Source organism: Martes martes (genome assembly GCF_963455335.1).
Source record: "Martes martes genome assembly, chromosome: 3".
Taxonomy (NCBI): Eukaryota; Metazoa; Chordata; class Mammalia; order Carnivora; family Mustelidae; genus Martes; species Martes martes.
Genome location: NC_137890.1, coordinates 193060969 through 193084307, shown reverse-complemented (window position 1 = coordinate 193084307; position 23339 = coordinate 193060969). Strand labels below are relative to the sequence as shown.

The 23339-nt window shown below is 44.2% G+C and overlaps 1 protein-coding gene across 3 annotated transcripts in view; it reads right to left on the bottom strand.

The window, feature by feature from the left end:
• The window catches only part of HIBCH (3-hydroxyisobutyryl-CoA hydrolase), a 110804-nt gene extending 103049 nt beyond the window's left edge, over positions 1 to 7755 (bottom strand). For 2 of the 3 annotated variants that reach the window (XM_080799087.1, XM_080799085.1), the window contains exons 1-2: positions 7527 to 7741; positions 461 to 503 (exon numbers count right to left, since the gene is read on the bottom strand). In XM_080799087.1, coding sequence (XP_080655213.1) covers positions 461 to 503; positions 7527 to 7558 — 75 coding nt within the window. In that variant the 5' untranslated portion in view covers positions 7559 to 7741. Of the gene's footprint in view, positions 1 to 460; positions 504 to 7526 lie in introns of all 3 variants that reach the window. The other variant, XM_080799086.1, reaches the window with a different exon arrangement.
• Positions 7756 to 23339: the final 15584 nt, after the last annotated feature.

Genomic DNA, 23339 nt, shown 5'->3' with positions numbered 1-23339 from the left:
AAATGGTAAACTAAAAGGATCTCTGAAAGGGTACCAAAAGCATCTAAGCTCCGGAAGACTATTTTAAGTACAATTGTAGCCAGCAGGTGTGAAATGGTTACACGCCAAGCACTAGATTCTTAAATGAAGTATTTATTATTCATAAGCACTCTGAGATAGATATTATTATCCCCACCTTACAATGTCTAAAAAGAAGTTGAGAGAGATAAAGTAATCTACCAAAGATTAAGTAGTGGACCCATTATTTAAAGCCAAGCATTCTGACTTGAAGAATCCATGCTCTTATGCATAACCTTATACCATCTCCTAGTTATGTGTCAAGCCTTGACACTATAAAATTGGGAACCATGGTGCATGAAGGACAACAAAATCTGCCAATATTCCTCTACTTCCCTAACAATGACATTTTACATTACACATCATAATCTAACAATGCCAACAAAACAAAATGCAAACTTACCAAATGCTGCAGTATGACATTAGTCCTGTTCAATGAATTAAACCTGAAACAAATGCAGAATACAATGTCTCAGTGCATAAACACCATATTTCCTTTCATTTTAGCCTCTTCTAAAATGTATTAGGAAAAAAAATGAATTTGAAACAAGAATAGGTAGAGATTCTTTTCCCACATCATTCTGTTCAAGGTATGTCCCCCCAAAACAAATTGAAAACCATGGTATAAAGGAGAAAGGACCTCAAAAAAAAAATAAAAAATAAAAATAAAAAGCAATTGAACACAAGAGGTGGGGGAGGTGGGAAGACTGCAACTTGCTCCCAGAGCCTAGAGAAAATTTTAGAAGGTTAGAATCCATTAGAGTTCCATCAGTCATTTCTACTTCTTCCTCCTCTCCCTCCTCCAACTCATCATCATCTTCACCCCCATCATCATTATGTCAAGAACCAAGCAGCACTGTAACAGATCTGGCCAAATATCATCTCTGATGACCTTCCCTGAACTCACCTGCACATCCATCAGAATCATTAGTAAGGGGCACCTGGGTGACTCAGTTGGTTACAGGACTGTCTTCACCTAAGGTCATGATCCTGGGGTCCGGGGATCAAGTCCCACATCGGACTCCCTGCTCACCGGGGAGCCTGCTTCTCCCTCTGACCTTTCCCCTCTCATGCTCTCTTTCAAATAAATAAATAAAAATAAAATCTTAAAAAAAAAAAATCAGTAAACCAGAGTAAACTCATGCTCTCTCTTCCTGCTGACTTTACTCTGCATCTAACTTTAACATTCTGTCAAATCCTTTCTAGATTTCCATTTGATTTCAGTGGACTTTGAAGATGGATCACCATTCTGATTTGGATGAAATTCTTGGGAAAGAACTTTACTTTCAAAGTAAGGTTTTCCATCAAAATAAAGATCTATTCTGTAACCTGATTTAATATCTTAGAATTCTGTCACTTCAACTCCTGTCAAATAATGAATGCACTGCAGACACTTGTGGATAAGTGACAAATGTTAACCCAAAAATGTAGGATTTGGGAAATCAATTCCAATGTCTTCTTGGGGGGGGGGGGGAGGTGGTCAGCACAGTTATACGTCTGTTCTACTTTCAAAATCTCACTGGCTTGTTCAAGTCTACTGCATTCTGTACGTCGTTAATATATTCAACTGCTCCTTGCTGTTCTTTTTCTGCAGTGATGGGCTCCACTGTGGTTAAAGCTGAGTTCCTTTTTACTGACCTTGGGGTTGGGGGTGGGGAGGCAAAGGCTGCAGGCAGCAACTTGGTCCAGTCACCTCTAGTGATATTTTATAAACGGTCATCTGTACAAAACCATTACAAACCCAACAAAAATATTTATTTAAAAACATTTAAATAATACTTACGGAAAATAGTCATGATAGAAATTACCAAAAAAAAGCAAACCATAAAATAAACACAACACCTCTAAGTTTGTTTCAAAAGTGTTTGGCCAGGCATACAAAGCTTAGGACACAGCTTGGCAAAAGCGATTAGTAATAACAGAAGTCAAATGGTAGAGGGTGCGGGAAGCAGGGGGGGGGGGGGCCAGGAGGAGATCTGGAGTGGTAAAAATTATCTCTATGCAGATGATGGTTACAGGACTGTATACATATGTGCAAAAGTTAACTGAGCTACAGACTCAGTTAACTCAGAAGAGCACTTTTCAGCACGTCGTGAACACTACAATTAAATAAGTAAAAGCAGAACGGGAATGAATTGGCAGTGACTAGAAGGAACATGAGGAAGGCCTCTGAGATGCTTGTACTACCTTTTTCTTTTCTTTTTTAAGATTTTATTTATTTATTTGAGAAACAGAGATCACAAGTAGGCAGAGAGGCAGGCAGAGAGAGGGGGAAGCAGGCTCCCCGCTGAGCAGAAAGCCCAATGTGGGGCTCGATCCCAGGACCCTGATCATGACCTGAGCCGAAAGCAGAGGCTTTAACCCACTGAGCCACCCAGGCGCCCCATCATACTATCTTTTTTTCTTGATCCAGGTGCCAGCAAAATGGATAGGTTTGGTTTGTGAAAATTCATCAAATTGTGTTTTTACGCTTCAAGCTTTTTTAAGATTTTATTTATTCGACAGAAAGAGAGCATGAGAGCACAAGCAGGGGCAGCAGGAGAGGGAGAAACAGGCTCGCCACTGAGCAGGAAGCTTGATGCTTCGGGCTCCATCCCAGGTGGGATCAAGAAGTGAAATTTAAGATTTTTGAAATAAGGTCAAAGGTGGAAATCTGTAGCAGCAGCCCAATTAAGGACTGTGCATGGGGTTTGATACATATATTACCTGAGGGAAATTATAAATCACCAATGCATTAATTCTTCAAGAATACTTTGAGATTTGAGGGGCAACTGTTTAGCTGAGGCATTAAAAAAACATAATATAGGGCACCTGGATGGCTCAGTGGGTTAAAGCCTCTGCCTTCAGCTCAGGTCATGATCTCAGGGTCCTGGGATTGAGCCTCGCATCAGGCTCTCTGCTCAGCAGGGAGCCTGCTTCCTCCTCTCTCTGCCTGCTTCTCTGTCTACTTGTGTTCTGTCTGTCAAATAAATAAAATCTTTAAAACCAAAGCAAAACAAAAAACGTAATATGCCCATTGTCACCACTGTAACCACATTTTAGGTGACTGAATTTATAAAAATATTTGTAATACAAATCTCCAGAATTCTTTTTACCTTCTTCTTATATTACCTTTAAATTGAATACTACTATCCCCAAAAAAGGGAAAACACTAATTTGTTTAAATCAGTCACTTCACATTTCTAGACTAGCATATTTTGAATTTGTCTTACCACAAGTACATTACTTATTCTAGCCCAGTAATTCCACAACTTGTCTGCACATTAGAATCACCTAGAAACTCCAGTAAAACATTCCAAAGCCCAGTTCATACCCAAGACCAATTAAATCAAACTCTGGGGGTGGGACACAGGCATAAATAAGCATTTTGTTTGAAGCTTCCCCAAATGATTCAAAAAAGTTGCCACTAAAATCAGAATTCTATGAAAAATTAAACTGAAGTGACAGATACTAGCTTATTTAAGGGTATTTTCTAAATAGGGATTTCATATAGACTTTTAAAATCTGAACAATATTTACCCTGAAGCACCATTTTTTTTAAAGGTTTTATTTTTTTTATTTATTTGACAGAGAGAGATCACAAGTAGGCAGAGAGGCAGGCAGAGAGAGAGGGGGAAACAGGCTCCCCACGGAGCAGAGAGCCCGATGCGGGACTCGATCCCAGGACCCCGAGATCATGACCCGAGCCGAAGGCAGAGGTTTTAACCCCCTGAGCCACCCAGGCGCCCCCTGAAGCACCATTTTAAAAAGTTTTTTGAACTTAAAAACTTCCAAAAAGATAAAACTGAATTAAGAAAGAAAAATTTAAGCACTAATTTCTTTAGATCCAGAATAACCCTGAACTCCTTAATGAGACCAGTACCCAAATGCCAGTTCAAGGTCTTATCAACAGTTTAAGCACCACCTGTGGCACAGAGAACCCAAACCCAGCTTCAAGTCCTAGTTTCACTCATGAGACAGAATTGGAGCTCATTCAAAGAAAGTTAATGTACACCTACAAAGTGCAAGTGCACAGCACCGTGAACAGAATTTTAAAGATCCCAAAAGCTCTGGACCAATTGCTACAAAACAGACAAACCTAAGTACAAATAAGTTCCTTACCAGACGCCATATAATCACATTAATTTTGCTTGTCCCAATTTCTACTCAACCGTTATCTAAAATCTGCTATTAACTTTAACATCTCAAAAAGGTATTTGATTATTCAGTCCCCAAATAATTCTGAATTGAAGGGCTTCTCTTTCCTTCCTGGTGGCTCCAGCACTGCCATCTGGTGGACATGAAGAGGAAATGCACCTTCCAGCTACTGCTAATTTACTAAATCACTTTATCAGACTTCCTTCAGGTGATGCGCAACTTGCCTGCTGGGAGCAGCTGTTCTCAAAGTGCGGTACCTGGACCAGCACCATCAGCATCCCAGGGGCACATGTCAGAAATGCAAACTGTCAGCCCCACCCCAGACCTACTGAAGTCAAAACTGTGGGGTGAGCCCCAAAATCTGTGTTTAACAAACCCTCCAAATGATTCTGATACATGCTGAAGTTAGAAACAACTGTCTTAGAAGGATGAGAACACTAGAATTTAGGAGATTTCTGCAAGTTACTCAATAAATCACACATGAGTTTACAAAATTAAACTTTTCATGGAACTGTTTAAGATGAAATAATGAAAATAGTGCTTGGAGAGCCTGGGTGGCTCAGTGGTTTAAGCCTCTGCCTTCGGCTCAGGTCATGATCTCAGGGTCCTGGGATGGAGCCCCACGTCCAGCTCTCCGCTCAGCGGGGAGCCTGCTTCCTCCTCTCTCTCTCTCTCTCTCTGCCTGCCTCTCTGCCTACTTGTGATCTCTGTCAAATAAATAAATAACATCTTTTTTAAAAAAAAATAGTGCTTAATGAAGATTATAGCTGAAGTAGGCAAGGTAGAAGGTGAATAGAACAGAAAATCAAGCCCAAGACCAAGAAATTCAGGCATGAACTGATGAACAGCAGCTGTAGAAGCACAGGAATGATTTCTTAGGAGATATTATGAAGTTAAAACTCAACTGAAAGGAAAAAAACTTTGCTAAAAACAATTACAAGAGTTCAAGCTAGGATAGCTAAGAGACTACAGGTATTGAAAAGGCTGGCAAAGAAACGAGCTGGTCTGTAGAATGAAAGATGAAGTCCATTTTCAGTTTCTTGAGACTGTATTGACATAAATAGAAACATTCAACAGCAAGTAGAGACTGGAGTTTGAAAGAGAAGTCAGAACTGAAGCTAGGTCACAAAGTCACGGACAGAGATAACCGCTGAGGTGGAAGAACGTCTCACCCGTCCTTGAGGAATGAGACAGCTGGAGTTGAAAACCAGTGGCCTGAATGCTGCCTGGGTCTACTACTGTGTTTTGTCTGGTCAGCAGTGTTTTAAAACTAGACATTTAAAATCAAGAGATTTCACCAAAAAATTCAGTTGCCCCGACAAAAATAGTTACAGAAAGCTTGGGTCTCCATTCTACAATGGCAACAAGGCCAGCCCGGGATGAGAAGCCAGCTCCTTTAGACAGAGCACTTTCTCTAACTCACAGGTTCCCTACTAGTCCCCACCCTGCTGAGGTCTAGCCAGCATTACTCAATGCTTCCTTCTTAGCCTCGGGCTTTGGGTCTGTGACTTCTAACACAGAACAAAATGTAACAGAATCAAATACTGAGCCTCCAGAAACAACAACGTAGAAGGAGACAGCTCAAGAAGCAAGCGCCGAAACAATGTAGTTGCGCAGAGTACAGAGCAGATGCAGAAAGCAAGGAGTACTATGGACAACTTAAAAGATCAACCCCTTGGAAGAGCCTCCCCCACCCTCTCTTTCACTTCTAAATCTCTCATACTTGTACTTTCCCTTCAAGACACTTATCAGAGTTTGGAACTAAGTATTACCTTTGTTTAAATATTTGTTTCTTGTCTGCTTTCTTTTGGGACTTCAAGGTCTTGATAAGAAACAGTAGCAAGTAGCGCAGGTTGGCTACAGGGTAACAGAAGTGTCTAGAACTCCCAGAAGCTAGAATATAACCCTAAGTATTACAGAATCCATGAAGTAAATTCGGGTCAAATCTTTGAAATCGGGCTAGGAAATTCTTATTTAATTCCATAAGTAGGAGGACACCCCTAAGAACTTCTTAGCAAAAGGATGGCAGGCCCTGAAGTGAACTTTAGCAAGACCCCCTGGCAGTCACAGGCAGAAGCTACTCGACTCAGAAGTCGTCCACGAATCAAGTTTCTGCAAGATGAACAACTGGGAAATCGGAGAGGATTATTCAAATCTGAATCAGCAGGAAGGGATAAGGACTGGGAGTGCGGGAGAAGTCAGAGAACTTCAAAAACCTAGAAGAATAACTCCAAGACGCTGAAAGCACCGATGAGTGCGGGTTACACTTGGGTGCAAACCGGCAGCTGAGGAGCGGACGACAGGTGCAGGCGGCGGTGACTCGCACTCGGGACAGATCAAGATGAGACGAATCCGAGAGTTGTCTTCAGGGCGGTACTTTACCTGGGACGGCTCCCCAGGATGCCCAGGAGCTGCAGTGGCGCCTCGACAAGTAAGAATGAGTGGAGGCACATGGGACAGAGCCAGAGCGCGCAGGGACACAGAGTTCGGAAGGAGTCCGAGGCAGGGACACAGAGTTCAGCAGTGTCCCCGCAACGCAGAGGACGGACCTCCTCGCACACCACCCCGGGGCCCCCGTGCCTCCATACATCGCGGGTCAGGCTACTGCAGACGAGGCGACACCGGGCTCAGGTCTCTGCTACGGCCGTACCCACCCCGGAGCCCTGGCACAGGCGTCCCCGAGGAGCCCCGCGCCGTCCCGCACTGTCCCGCACTCACGCACCAGCGGCTCCGTGAGGGCAGCGGAGGCTGAAGCCAGCCCGAGCTCGGGGGTGGCCGATTCTGCTAACGGGCCGGTCTTCCCAATCCGCTTCTCCAACAACTTGGGGTTCGCTCGGCACTTCGGGGAGCAGCAACACCGAGCCGGTCGCACGCGCGGGGACACCGGACCCCGGGGTACCGGGAAGCCGACGCGGCTCCCCCTCGCTCCCCGCTGGCGGGGGCTGGTCCGCGGCCACGCACGGCCTCACCCAGCGCGCACTCGCCTGCGGGGAAGGAACTGGTCGCCGGCACGGGAACGCCCACCTCGCCCCCGACGCGGACCGCGCGACCCACGGGACCCTGCCCTGCGCGCCCCGCACCGGCCGAAGCCCCCACGGCCGGACGAGCGCCGGCGGCCGGCAGACGCGAGCCTCGGGGCCGCCCAGAACCGGCCGCGGACGCCCCGCACGCCGAAGCCCCGCGGTCGCGGCGGGGCGTGCGCTCGGGTCCGAGTCGTGCCCCCGACGGCCGCCGGGGACTTCGAGGCCGGGCTGTTCCCCCCGCCCCGGCGCGCGACCCTCTGTCCCTCGGCGACAGCCCGGGAGCCCGCGCTAGGCCGCTCGCTCGCTCACCCGGACACGAGCCTCCACGTCGGCGACCCCATGGCTCATGCACCCGCGCGCGGAAGGTGTCAGGGGGCGTTGCCCCGCGGGATCTCGCGATCTCGCGATCTCGCGTGGTCTCCCGTCAGACCAGCCCACCGCCGCCCGGCTCCGCCCTGCGCCGCCGGACACAGAGGACGGGTCCTCCAGGCGGCCAGAGAGGCCCACCACAGGATTTCCGCCCCGCCCCCTCGCCGGCGGCGCGACGCTGAGGGGCGGGGCGAGAACCGCTGCTGGCGGAAATGGGTGGAGGGCGGGGGGGAAGAGGGATGGAGGTGGGGCTTGGTTAGGGGGCGGGGCTGAAGCGGAGGCGGAGACGGGGTGGGGCCGGGCGGAAGGAGCGGCCTGGAGCGGAGCCTGGACCACTGGGAGGAAAGAGCTCGCGTCCTGCAGGGGCTTGGGCGGCTCAGTGGGTTATGCATGGGACTCTTCTTGGCTTTGGCTGGTATCGGGATCTCAGGATCAGGGTTCCAGCCCCATGTTGGGCTCCCCTCTCAGTGGGGGGTGCTCTGGAGAGTCTCCCTCTGCCCCTCACCCCTCTGTCAAATAAATAAGTAAATCTTTAAAAAAGAAAAAAACATTCTTTTTTGTTCCTTAGAGGCTCTCTTGGGCTAGACCCAACCAGCAGGCATTGACATGAAAGACTTTGCGTGAATTTTAAGATTTTTTTAACAAAAAATAAAAATTTAGTATTCTCTTCTTTGAGAATCAGATGAAATACACACTTGATAATAGGATTCTGGTGTAGTTTAAGCCCAGCCTTACCAAGCAGAAGTTTTAACATTAGGACTGGTACATGTCAAGTTTTTTGGAAAAGGTGTAGATCCCCCACTCTTCCTCAATGGCAGACAAAATTTGTCTTATTAAGAGGTGATAGACCATCTTTACCAACAAAACTGAAAGTTACTGTTATCAGTGAAAGCATAATTATATTCAGAAAGTAGCTTACTCTTAAATGAAATCAAAGGTTACCTTATCCATTAGGATTCACTGTTAAGTCGATTCAGAAGAATGTTTCTCTGTATCCAGATACACCCAGATGTCCAGCCCCAAACTTTTTATCACCACTCAAGTATTGACACATTAGTCAGAAAAAAGGAATTCAGTGAAGAATTAATAATTCTAAATTAATAAATTAATAATTCTAAAGGAATTAGTCTTAGCTAGTTAACATTTAAGAAGATACTATCAAGACTTTATGAAAAATTACTTTTCTCACTTAGGTCAAATATAATTACCAAATGCCCACTGAGCAGAAGACACACGGGCATCACAGAAGGAGCTCCTGACCTGTAATTCAGTTTTTAACCTGCTCTGGAACATCAATATCTGATATCAGCATCTGACATAGCCATCGTGTCTCATTCAGTGTGCCCCCAAAATGAAGAGTTCATTCAACCCGTACGGTTTATTGGAAAGCATGAGCTTTCCTGTTAACCCAAGATTCAAACCTTCCCTGTTCCTGAAGCTTCATGTACATGTGACCTGCACCTCACAAAGCTCCATGCTTAGAAAGGCCCTGGGCTTGGTTTAATGTCCTACTTTCAACAGTTTTTTAACAAGATGTCTCACATTTTCTTTTCACTATAGGCGGGTCTATAGATTATGTAGTCAGTCATGTCCTGTCCCTAGCATGCTAATAGTTTTGTGACCTTAGGCAAATTACATAATCCAAGATGTTTTTCAAAAGTATTCATATCATTTTGGACTAAGAATTCTAGTTGCAGACAACCCACAGAATAGGAAAAAAAATTCCAAATGATATATTTAATACAGATTTTGTAGCCAGAATATATAAAGAAATATTACAACTTAATAATAATTTAAAAAATCATTCCATTTCAAAGTGAGCAATGAATCTGAATAGGCAGTTCTCCAAAGAAGATCTACAGTGATCAAGAATCATATGAAAAGATTCTCAACATGATTAGCCAACAAGGAAGCACAAATCAAAACCATAATGAGATATGACTTCATTCCCACAAGATGGTTATAATCAAAAAGACAGAAAATAACAAGTGTTGGTGAAGATGTAGAGAAATGGGAGTCTTCATATACGGTCAGTGGGAATGTAAAATTTTATGGCCATTTTGGAAAAAATCTGGCAATCCCTCAATTGGTTAAATATAGAGTGACCTTTGGCCTAGTAATCCCACTCCTATGTATATACCCAAAGGAAATGAAAGTGCGCCACACAAATGTTTACAGCTACTCCTAATAACCAAAGAGTGGAAACAATTCAAATGTGTATCAACTGATGGATTTTTAAAAAGTAATATATCTGGGGCACCTGGGTGGCTCCGTCGGTTAACATTTGCCTTCGGCTCAGGTCATGATGTGCTACAACATAGATGAACCCTGAAAACGCTGTGCTAAGTGAAAGGAACCAAGGACAAACGACCACATGTTGTACAAGTTCGTTAATATGAGTGTCCAGAATAAGCAAATGTATAGAGACAGAAAGTAGACTAGGGTTTAGAAGGGGTGGTAGAACAGCTGGAGGATGCCAGCTAGGAGGTACTGGGTTTCTTTCCGGAGTAATACAAATATTTTTAAATGTATTCTAGTGATGGTTGCTCTATACTAAAAACCATTGAACTGTGTACTTTAAGTGGGTGAACTGTATGGTATGTGAACCATATCCCAGTTTTAAAATCAAAGAATTCTGGTCGCTCCACATCCTCATCAACATGTTGTGCTGTCCGTCTTTAATTTTAGCCTGCTGATGTGTGTGAGCTCACTGTGGTTTTAATTTGCATTTCCCTGGTGTCTAATAATATTGAGCATCTTTTCGTGTGTTCGTTATCTGCTTTGCTAAAGCGGCTATTCAATTCTTTTGCCCATTTTAAATGAGGTTATCTTTTTATTGTTGTTTGACGTAGTCATTATCTAATGCTGTTACAAATTGCCCCAAGATTCAGCAACTTAAAATAACAAACATTCTTTATCTCTCTCAGATTCTGAAACGTGGGAATCAGAGAGAGGCTGAGAAGTGGCTGTAGCTGAGTCTCTCCTGAGGTTGCAGTCCTGGTGTTTGCTGGGACTGCAGTCATCTGAACGCTCAACCGGGCGGGAGGACTCCCTTCCAGACTCACTCGTGAGCTTGCTGGCAAGCTTCAGCTCCTCACTACATGGTCCTCTCCACGGAGCTGTCACAGTGTAGTGGCTCTGTGTCTCCAGAGTGTGTGATCCAAGAGAGAGAACCACTCAAGAGAAGCCATAGTATCTTTCATAACCCAATCTTGGAAGTGACCTACCATCACTACCACCTCATTCTGCTGGTCACACGTACCACACCTGATACAGTGGGGGAGGGGACTGCAGCAGGGTGTGAATACCAGGCGGCTGGGCTCATTGAGACCTGTTTGGAAGCTGGTTACTACTCTCGAATTTGTGTTTTCTTTTCGAATTCCCAACCAGGCATCAAGACACACCAACTATTTCTTAGAAGCATCTCTCAGATTTGCCCTCTCCTCTTAAGGCCCCAGTGCCACCATTCTGGTACCCATGTGAAACATTCCCAATCTAACTTCTCTCTTCTCCCACAAGCATCACACCCTTCAATTCACTGTGCTTTTCACTGATGACAAATCCTCCCTATACCATGTATCTTTGGCTTATTTTTCAGCTGCTAAGTCATCTCACAGTTGTCTCTAGCTGTGTGGTCTAATACTGGACATATGTGGCTACTGAACACTTGAACTGTGGTCCATGCCACGGAGGAACTTGATTTTTCCTTGATTTAAATTTAGTAACTGGAGGGGTATAAAACATTTTTAATATTGGTTACATGTCAAAATGGTAATATACTAGACATATTGGATTAGGGGAAATATATTATTAAAATGAACTTCACCTGTTTCTACTTTTTTCGTGTGGCATAAAAAGTTTTCAATTACGTGCGTGGCATTATTAGTGAACAGTGATGGTCTATAACATTGAGTTCAAACTGACAGACCTTTAGGCAACAGAAACGAGGCTCCGCCTTAACTATCCAAATTCATTTCTCATGTAACCTGCCCTCTTCATTCCTGTCATAATCTCTTCTGGATGTCCCCAAGGCCACAGTGTTGATTTCCTGCCTCTGTGCCTGGGCTCATGTGATTCCTCAGGCCAGGAAAGCTGCTCCTCTTCTATCCTCTTCTAAAAGTTTTCCATCCTGAGGACCTGTCTTGAGTCTTATCTTCCCGCGATAGTATCTTATTCTAACCTGTATGGGGCTTTTTTTTTTCCCCTGAATTCTAGTTATACTTCTAATCAGCCTCAGAGTTGAGCACTCATTTCTTGCTTACTTATTTGCTGAATGCTAATTTTCTCTCTCAAATTATACATCCCTTCAGGATAGAAACTGTCTCTTCTAGGTTGTCTGAATTCTTCAAAAACCTACTGTTGGGAACATGATGAACGGCCATACAAATCTGATACACTAATTAACTAATTAGGAAAGAGATTTTGCAAACAAATAACTCTGTGTGTATTTTGATCCGTGTAAACCTGGCACTGGTATGGAAAAATAAGGTTGTAAAATTTATTTATCAAAACACAGATGCTCCTCGCAGATGAATTAAGTACTCACAACATGGGAAAGATTATCCAGAAGCCAACACCAGGACTGAACGGCAGGGACATGACCCCTCCTACTTTTTCCTGTTAGAGATCAATGATTGGTAATCTATGAAAGGCTCTGAAAAGCTTGCCAAAAGGTCACCACTGTTGGGTTGAGGTCCCTCGGCATGGCAAACCCCACCACTCACCCCGGAACTCGACCACTAGAAAAGATCTCTTCCAAGGCCAGAAATGAGCTGCTTCCTCGGACTGTCCCAATAGCCCCCTTCTACAACGGCCTCTGCAGCTGTGCCTTTTCTGAACTCTAACCAGCCAGAGGCAGTGCTGTTGGGTCAGATCTACCCTACTCCGTTGCCAATGAACTAGGTAGGAAGTCGTAAGGCTCAACCTCTACCCCTCTCTATCAGACCTCTTGGAAAAATACTAACACCCACTCATTTCACCTTCTTTTCATTGCTGAACTTCCCAAAATTTTGAAAAGTGGCCTTTTGTGGGAAGAGTGTTTTGAGCCAATGCTATTTTTGTTTCGTTTTTGTTTTTGGCCAAGCCCCTGACCTAGAACAATATCACTGATCCCAACCCAAGGCTGTGTAAGTGTGGTTGTCTCAGTGTACCCCTTTGGCCAGCACCGACCGCAGGATGCCTAGAGCATAGACCACCTGCACAGAGTCTCAGGTGTCTTCCCAAACAAAAGGAATTGAGTCACAATTGGGGGCCAAGAAGCAAGGCATTGCTCAGCTATTACTAACAAGCAGTGCAGAAAACAGATCTTGATCCAATAATAATGTTTATCTCAACTTATTGATCCCCAAAGGGTATCAGCATGCTCTCTTACATGTAACAAGGTGAACAGTATGAGATACAGTAGAGCCTGTGATCCAAGAACAGTTCTCGTATGGTAGTTACCATTTTCTCCCTTGAACTATAGGCAGGATGAGTGGCCTCATAGACCCCAGAGTTTTGGAGACACCCGAGGTGTAAATAAGTAAGGAGTAAGGCAATCTGGATGCCTTCCCTTTCCTCTTGCTCAGGGCCCAGTGCAAGTTAAATAAGCCCTCTGCAAGGCTAATATTCAGTAAACAAACATCAGTATGGCCACGTGATTGTTAGGACATTGAAATACTTCTAAACCAATCAATAAATACCCACAGCCCATGTCAGCGAATCTGGGCAATCTGGCCCCAAGAACCCCGGGGGGGGGCACCACTGAGAAAACCAGCCTGACACCTGCCAGCCAGCAGGCCACAGCTGTCCACACTAGACCACACTGCCACATGTTCATAGAGAACTAAGTCCTTTCAGGGAAGATAACAGTGCTTGTGTACCAGAAGGCATATGCCTGGTGCCCATTAGGCTGCCCATCCCTTATTGAGACCACCTGCGCAGGCTAACCCCAGGGCTGCCCTCACAGCACTGCAGTGCACCGGAGCTGCTCAGGATTTTGAATATTACCCTTGGCCTTTTGTATGTTTGTGATACTCATTGCATCCCCCCCAACAAAGAGGACTGGACTATACGCATTGCAATGCAGTTACTGCAAGGACCACGTAGGCGACAGCTGGATCAGAAAAGTCTCAGAAGTAGGACTGCATCTGGGGGCCCTTTTTTCTCTATCTCTCTTTTCTTGGCCACATGCAATCTCATGCAGACTTGTCCAGTCATTAAGGGCCTGTTACGATCCAGGTACAATGGTAGGTGCTGGACCCTGCAGCCTTGGAGGCTACACGGTGCTGTGGGAGCCCGCAGTAAGGCCACAGCTGGGATCATCCAGAAGCCAGAGAAGGCTTCTCAGGAGAAGCGGCTGCTTGAGACATGGGAACACTCTGCCCAGATTGAACAGAGCCCGTGACTCCGGCAGCCTGATAGTGGCACCAGAGAGGCAGGGTGGGAAGTTTCGATGTGCCCTGGCTTGTCTGGTCCCAACTGCATTTCATGACATCACATCACAATATGGCTTTTAATAGCTATTTATTTACATATTCCTTTTGCTTTCATCGTATTTGCCAAGTAGCCAATCTGTTTCTCGTTTTGTGAACTAAGCAGAGCAATCTGATTAGCCAAACCTTAACTTTTCTGACCCATGAATGTGCCACCTTAGATCAAGGGGCTATGGGGTTTAATCATCTATTTGAGTACTGGGGATGTTCGCGGCTTTCAAGATCATGTGGGTTTGGCAGGGAAGGACAGCTTATTTCTCAGATCATCAACCGATCTCCCTGCCCAGAGTGATGATTCAAAGAGCAGCCGATAAAGATAGGACCATTAATAAAATAGAAACATTTAAAAATAGAAATCGTTCTTGTAAGAAAAAAAAAAGGTCACAGAAACATTCTACAAGAATATCTGCCCCAAATGTTAACAGCGGTTTCCCTTAAGAGGTGGTGAAAATATGGGTGACTCAGTACTTTTCTACAATTATTTATATTTTCTGTTGTTTCTCATGAGAACGGTTGTTTTATTTTTAAAAAGTGGCTTTAAGGAAATAACAAATACTGCATAAAACCTACCATATTTTTCTTCATAAGTCATTCTCAAAATATTTTTCAGACAAGTTTTCTCTTTACCACATGCACTGAATTTCTAGGGAGTTGCCCCCAGGTGGTGAATGTACCACATCAAAAAAGACTGAAAGGCTAAAAAACAAAACAAAACAAAACAAAAAAAAACAAAAAAAACCCGAAAGCCTTATGTTTTTTCCATAAAATGGTCTCTCCAAATAAAATTCTTAGAAAAGCATTAATATGGCTGGTCCAAAGCTAGTGAGTTATCTCGGTTGATTGTTTATAGCCAAATTACAAAGTGAACTCCTTATTCTACTCTTTCCCTCCTTTTCACTACTGCATTTGACTAAAAAAAAGAGAATTAAAAAAAAAAGCTTTAATACTTTTCTTGATTATGATATACTGCATGTCAAATTGTATCTCTCATTAAAAATACATTACATAATGGGGCACCTGGGTGGCTCAGTTTGCTAACCGGCTGCCTCCGACTCGGGTCATGGTCCCAGAGTCCTGGGATCGAGCTCCACATTGGGCTCCGCGCTCAGAGGGAGGCCTCCCTCTCCCACTCCCTCTGCCTGTGTTCCCTCTCTCGCTGTGTCTCTCTTTGTCAAATAAATAAATAAAATCTTTTTAAAAAATACATACATAACACATACACAACATTAGATGTAACACTAACATTGTAAAGACTTTAAAAAACATAAGCCTTGATACACAGTAATAGTACAATGCCTATTTGTATATTCGTAATACCTGGCATATTCCTCATATGCAATGTCAAATTATCTTCATTATTCAAAAATATGTACATTACATAGGTGCGGTCTCGAGAACTTCAGTTTAGCAGTATATATTTAAAATTACCTCCTCTAATGAGTAAATGAGTAAAGTGATCTGTCCTACCAAGTTTGGTAAGCTGGGTTACAAATTCTGTGGTGTTAGCAAGTCCCACAGAGAACTGTGTAATCAGGAAGATCTTTTGTAACAATAATGGCCTTTAAATTCTTCTGGGTTTCCCTAAAACAGTTTGTATGTATGCATACGTAGCAATAATAGTCACAAAAATGTAAGTAAGTTAAAATTTGTTTGAAAGTATGCATAGACTTTCTTCTGATGAACATTAGGTTCCCTAATATCTGGTATCTCTTTTGGGGAGGAGAAATGAAATCAAATGAATGTCAAAATAATATGTTTTTCCACTCATACAGGAAAGCCTTGAGTCCTTCTCAGAGTCACTTTTATACTGTTCTGATGCTCAATTGGTGAGACTGTCTATGTTCTTAATACTATATTTACTTCCCCTAAAAGCTAAGGAAAGAAAGCTGTAATTATCAGTATTTCTTCCACGCAGCTACAATGCTCAAAAACCCTCCTTGAGGCCTCTTTCCTCCAAATCCAAAATCAAAAAAATCCTAAATCAAAAAAACAAGAATAACTCATCCCATGAGATGGTGGTGAAATCAATGGAAATTTGTGAAATTTCTGCCTATATTTAGGAGCAAAAGAGTTGCTTAGAGCAAACGGATGGTGGAAGGCAAGACAGCAATGTTTGGTGTGTGTTTTTAAGATTCAGAGTGGATGAAGTAGGAAATAATTAGCGGCTGATCCAAGACTGATGGCAAGTGGTAACATCAAAGATTTCTTTTTTTTTTTTTTTTTTTTTAAGTTTTAACTTGTGACTTCAGGACAACTTGAGACCGCTGCTGCTGTACGCTGACCTGCTGCCAGACTCCGGTTGTGTTGAGGACGGTACCTCCACACTCGCTGGAAGGGCTGGGGAACAGGAAGCCAGAAATGGTGTGGAAAAGTGCCTGGTGGCTGGGAATTCGCTTCCTTTTCCTCATCTTGGTGTCAAGAAATGGTCTCTACCTTTCACTTAACTCGTTGGTCCTTACAGAGGCATCTGCTGAACTGCATTTACTATTATTTCCAAGATAAATTTGACTGTATTTGCCAGGTAATATATTTAACTTTTCTTATGGAAAAAGAGGGGGGAAATCTGCATGAAGAAAGAAACTGTGAAATATATTTACCAAAAAAAAAAAAAAAAAGGCGACAAGTGTATGTTCTTTCTAATTTTCCAAGGTTTTATTTCATTTATAGCATTTCTTTTGTGGAAACTCGAGATTAGTCACAATAAGCAAACTTTTCAGTGTCGGTACATTGTATAAAAACAGTTGTGAAAATCATTTAGGGTCAGATTTAATATTTGTGAAGGCATTTTAAAAGCTAGGATTATTTTTCAGTTGTAAGGTATTAAGAGTCATAGCACAGTCCCATCTGCCTAAACATAGGTCTCCAAATATTACCTAAATAAGGAGGCACTTAAATATCAGAGAAGGACATTACGAAACAAATTAAAAACCCAAACCAGCATATGAGAGATCTGTTTCTTGTCTCCTCTTGTCTTTCCAGTCTTCTTTTGGCTTACGTTTTTACCAGAATGATTGGGTAATATGATGTATGGAGGAGATAATATGGGTGCGGCTTAGGAAAAGAACTTGATTCTGGGTGCTAGACATTTTAAAGGAGCCTTTTAAAGTTCTGTTATGGAATGCCTAAGAAATTAAAAGATTCTTCCCTATTGCCTATGAAATTCTGTCCTATTCCCTGGGAAATGAATGTCATAATTATCCTTGTCACATAATGTTCAAAATATAGATTATGAAATTGTTAACACTTCTAAAAATAAAGCTAGGCAAACTTATTCCAAAGCAAAGTTCACAAAAGGAATAAGCAATCTGGATGTAAATATTCTGAGATACCAAAGTATGCAATAAAATGATCGTACAAACTCAAAAGTATCACGGAGGATCCAACAATAAATTGATTTTAGGTTTTCTCTGGATAGCTAAGGAAACAAGAAAATATCCAGGAAAGTTGAAGAATTGGAGGAAATGACTCATTGATGGTGTGCGTGCTCTAGAGGGTAACCTTTGTCCTGAACAGCAGAACACTCCGCACCTAATCAGGAGGGCTGGGCTGGGCAGTTTACTGAGGAATGTTCAAATGAAGCCCAGAGGAAAGCCCTCCAGTGTCCCTTCCCTGAACTTTTGGCTCTCAGAGTCCAGCATTTAATTTAATTTAATCCACTGTTAACTGAGATAGAGGAGAGCTGAGACCCTAAGGATCCATATACTTCAAGGCTATGGCAATTACTCTATTCTACATTTAGCAACATGTCTGTGGGAAGTAAGTGAGAATGCATATAATTCCCATTTTATGAACATATAGACACTGTGTGTGTGTGTGTGTGTGTGTGTGTGTGTGTGTGTAGTGATAGAATAAAGATGAATACTTAAGCCCAAAAAATTTTGTTAGGCAGAAGCCTACATGCCCAGCATTGGAAACCTCCTGTAAATATACCTGCGTGATTGTTCTAAAAATTTATCCTTTGCTTCTGATACCTCAGCCACTTGTAGCCCTCAATACCATATCCAATTCCCCTTAGTTTATGTACTTCAGCAAATCTGCACTGTAACTGAAGGAAAACGCAAAAAAGTTGTAACATTCTATCACAAATGTTAAGGATTTCTACCTCAAATCTAAAAAAAAAAAAAGAACATAGATACGCTTTGTTTTCACAAGGGTCATTCAGTCTTTTCTAAGACAAGTATAAATGATTCGTACTAGTTAATGATTTAAAAGGAACACAGAAATGAGATTGCACAATATGGTGCTAGGAATTTTTTGCAACTAAATCAATTCAAACCTATTCCTTGTGCGGGTAACCCCCATTTTCCCTGTTTGTTACTTACATAATAGCCTACAGTTAAGTCATCTTTACACACGCCTGACCGAGGATACATGGATGGCAAATGCTGCATGACTCATTAAAATCCAGTGAACGACAGTCAAAGCCAAGTGTACAGCAGCTGATTGCTGCTTGAGAGTTGGGGCGGGGGCGGGCATGCGATGTTGATGTATGTGAGAGCAACTGGTGACTCTTCCACGCTAGTTTGATAGACCTGAGTAAGGATCTGACCAGGTCTAGAACGGCTGTGAGAGCTGCCTGCGCCCACTGCTACTGCTAACCTTTATTGGAGAGACCTTGTTTAATGCGCCATTAAAAATCACATTTCAGGGGTTCATGGGTGGCTCAGCCAGTTAAGCGTCTGCCTTCAGCTCAGATCATGATCTCAGGGTCCTGGGATCGAGCCCCGCATCCGGCTCTCTGCTCGGCGGGGAGTCTGCTTCTTCCTCTCCCTCTGCCCTCCCCCTGCTTGTGCTCCCCCCCCCTCTCTCAAATAAATAAAAAAATTTTAAAAAAATAATATTTCAAAAAGATATAAAGCATATTAATGATACAGTGAAACGCTCATATATGATGATTAAACAATAGTTCACAAAACAATATGTTTGGTAATATTCGTAAAAATAAATATGCAGGCAGAGAGAAGATGAAACCTATTCTAAAATGCTGATGTTATAGTATCGGGGGTGGGTTTTGTTTCCTTCTTTCCATTTTTTCGTATTTTTTGAGTTTCCACAAACATTTCTTCATAATGCATTCATTTTATAACCAGAAAAAAAGTCAGTAATTTCATCTGAAAGTATTTATTTAGAGTATTTAGAATATTTTGAAAAGGTGAATTTTGGCAGTTATTCTATTTTATTAAGAAGCTATGCCATTGGCACAGTAATCCAGAAGAGAATGAAAGAAAGAAAATAGAAGCTTCAGAAATATGGCCTAGTGCACAAAACAGCTTAATGTATACATTGGCCATCACCTATTTGTGGGAAATGGATGTTTGCTCAAGAACAATGTCAGGAAAATTGGCTAGATATTTGGGGGGTGGGGTGGGATGAAGAATCAGCTTAGAGCTTTCAAAATAATTTACAGATTAGTAAAAACTTAAATCCTAAAAATCAAATAGTTTATATGTTGGAGGCAATATAAGAATATTTCCTTAAAGATTCCACTGAAAACATAAAAGTTTGAAGACCACTATACTGTACTATTTGATTTCAATAAAATGCAATAGACTGTTACTTCTCAAAAACTACTGGAGAAGTAGGAACAATGGTCAAAGCATCACATTCCCCCAACACCGGCCTCACGGTCATTTAAATTCCTGCTTTAGGAAACTTGTAAATCTTTCTATAATTACCTTGCAAATAGTCCAAATCTCAGATATAAAATCTGAGAATATCTAGGCCTGTCTCTTAAGAAATAAAAGATTTGCGTACTAAGAGTTCACCAGCATTCCTTCATATGATCGGTCTGTCCTAACAAGAGCCGACTTCCATTCAGATGTCTCAACAGAAGAGATTTTATTGAAGGGACTATTTGCAGAAGTTCTGGGTTAGGTTTAGGGTAGGGTGAAGGGATGTAACACGACACGGAGGTGGTAAGAGACCTGAAGGTACCCAGGCTCTTGCAACACAAGAAGCTGTTACCACCACTAGGACTGAAGGGATCACGGGAGATCAAATCAACAGATCAGTGAAGGGGAAGCTTGCCTCAAAGGTCCAAATGGAGAAAAGAGGTCAGAATAAATACCCCAATTTTTCTCCTTTCTACCCTCCAACCTATTTTTGGTATCACCCATTGGTCACTCTTACCTGGAAGCCGCTGGCAAGAGAGCCCAGAGAAAATGGTTGATGAAAGCTCTGCCTTCAGAGAGACAAGAATCCAGCAGAGAAGGGTGGGAAATGGATCTGGCAGAGAACTGGTCGAAAATAACCAGGGCACTTACAGTGGTGAGGTATTGGGAACCCTGATCCGATCATAAAGCAATGCTTAACTCAATGATGGTATTAGCCATTCCCTAATGAAGAAAATAATGGTACTCAAAAGACCATTATGCATTCAAAGAGCACAGAAGAGACGGCAAACGGCTCCATCTGGGAGAACGAATTCTGGGCGGATTTTCTCAGTTTGACAGCTAAGGTGCTTTCTTGTTGCCTACGTGAAGTTTCTTGTATTTTTGCTTATTCCAAAAGAATACATATCCACTACAGGAAACACACACATAACAGAAAACCAAACATCTACAATCTCACCCGTACCCCAATACCACAATCAACATCTCAGTGTGTTTACATCTTTCTGGATCTTTTTCTCTGCACGCAGACACAGGAGTATGTTGTATTTGGGATGATGACATAGACATGGTTTTCTTCATTGAATTTTTCCTGTAATAAGTCAGGAGTACTATCTCATGCAATAAAATACCATTCTGCCACTTTTTAAGATTTTAAACTTTTAAAATACTTGTCTGGTTATAACTGATTTCTATCCTCATTTAGTGTGCTTTCTCTTTTGACTATTACCAAATACACTGTGATGGGCTTTCTTATATAAGTCTACCCTGCACACATCACTGTCCTCATGCCAATTTCAGGCCACAGCCTGTTTTTCTACAGCCCTCAAGCTAACAGTTCTCATATTTTTACAGGGTTTTAAAAACAAAAGCACATACACAAGGAAGAAAAGCAACAGAGACACATGTGGCTTGCAAAGCCTAAAGTATTTACTATCTGGGCAGAAAACATTTGTCAATTCCTCTACTATGAATTCCCAGAAATGCAGTTTTTGAGTCAAAGGGTGTGAACATTTTTGAGGCTTTTACTGCATTTGGCCAAACTGCCCTCCAGAAACACTGAAGCAATTTATGTCCTTCTCAGTACTGAGTTTGGTTATTTGCCACACATCCTGCCTCAAGGATCCCTGCCTAAATCACTAGTTTTTATTCTCAGGCTACTCGAGCATGCATTAGCTTTTTAAGTTTTTGCTTCCCTTAAAAGTATGTTTGGCCATTTACATTTTTCTTTCATGACTTAACTAATTTACACTTTTGTCCATTTTTTAACAGGATATTTATACTTTCTTCACACGATCTCTGTTTAAAAAATGTTACTCTCAAAAAAAATTACTCTCGGGGCACCTGGGTGGCTCAGTGGGTTAAGCCGCTGCCTTCGGCTCAGGTCATGATCTCAGGGTCCTGGGATCGAGCCCCGCGTCGGGCTCTCTGCTCAGCAGGAAGCCTGCTTCCCTCCCTCTCTCTCTTTGCCTGCCTCTCTGCTTACTTGTGATCTCTCTCTCTGTCAAATAAATAAATAAATAAATCTTTAAAAAAAAAATTACTCTCCTATCTTGTAGATATTGCAAATTTTGGGTGGTTTTTACTCATCTTTCAATTTAATGGGTTTTTCTGATAAAAGAAATTAAAAATTCTATAGTCTGTCATTTTTCCTTTGTAATTTTGCCCTTTGTTCCAATTTTACTTTCAGATTAAAAGCAATTCAGTTATATTTTATCCTTGAACTTTTAAGACTACTTTGTTTTTTTAAGATTTGATTTATTTATTTGAGAAAGAGCGAGCGAGAGTGCCAGAGCGGGGGTAGGGGCAGACAGAGCAGCAGACTCCCCTGCTCAGCAGGGAGCCCCTAGTGGGACTCCATCCCAGGACCCTGGGATCATGACCTGGGCCCGAGGCAACCACCTAACCGCTTCACCAACGGAGCCACCCAGGTGCCCCAAATTTTGAAGACTTCTAAAAATTTTAAATCTTTTAATCCTTCTCAAATTTAGTGTCGGAGAAAGGTTTTTAAAGCGTGCCTAAGTGATATAATGTGAATCCTGGAGTCCTACTGCTGGGTTCGAATTTGGTATCTGACTCCTGGAAGTCAAGTTTACTCTGCATTAAGTGGAGGTAACAGTGGGGCCCACCACGGACCCCGCAGAACCCAGAAAGCGCTAGCGCAGCGTCACGGCTGTTCCTCCAGCAGCCTCCGGCCGCGCTGGAGACCGCAGGAGCCACACGGGAGCCGGGCGGTGAGCCCAGGCCGGGGATGTAAGGTTTGCGCGCCCTTCCCGCAGCCTGACCGTCGGGCACTGCCCCAGGCCGCGGTCTCGACGGCTCCTCGCTGCCCCGGCCCAGGGCTCACAACTCGAGGCCGTGCGGGGCGTTGGGGGAAACAGGCAAGAAACCCGCGCGCCGGAACCTCCCCACACGGTTTCCCGGTTTCTTGCCGTGGAGCGAGCTGCAGGTTCACGGACCCCGGTGTCCCCGGCCCCCGCGGCAGCAGCCTCTTTCCCGGGCCCTCCTCGGGGCTCGCGGGCGGGAAGGGACGACGCGGACAGCCGGGCGCTCCCCGACCCCGGACCTGGGGGCCCGCGGGGCGCGTGTGCTCGACGCTCCGCGGCTCCCGCACGTCTCCGCCGCCGGTTCCCCCCGGGTCGCAGGCGCCGCCGGCCGCAGGCGAGGGCCGGAGAGGGGCGCACCCCACCGCCCTGCGCCGCCCGACCAGGTGCCCCCGCCCGCGGCTCGTCCGGCGCGCAGGACGCTCCGCTGCCGCGTGACCCGCCCGCGCCCCCGACCTTTCCGTCCCCCTCGCGGGACCCACAGCCGCGGCGGGAAGCCCGGTCCTCCGGCTGCCGACCCTCCCCGAGCCGCCCGCCCGGAGCCGCGCGCGGGAGCGCAGGAGGGAGCGGCCCCGGCGCCTCGGGGGCGGCTGCGGGGAGGGACCGGAACCGCGCGTGAGGGGCCCCGGGCGCGCTCGTCCTCCCAGCGCCCGCCCCGGATCGTCCCGCGCCCCTTGTGACGTCGCAGACGCCGGCCCCGGCCCGCGTGGGATGCCCTCGCCGCCCCCCGCCGGCCCGCCCCGGCCCCCCGGCCCCGCCCGCGCACCCCGCCCCCCGCCCGCGCCCCGGAGCCGCGAGGCGTGACGCCGCACCCACGCCGCGGGCCCGGGAGCCGAGGGGCGGCCG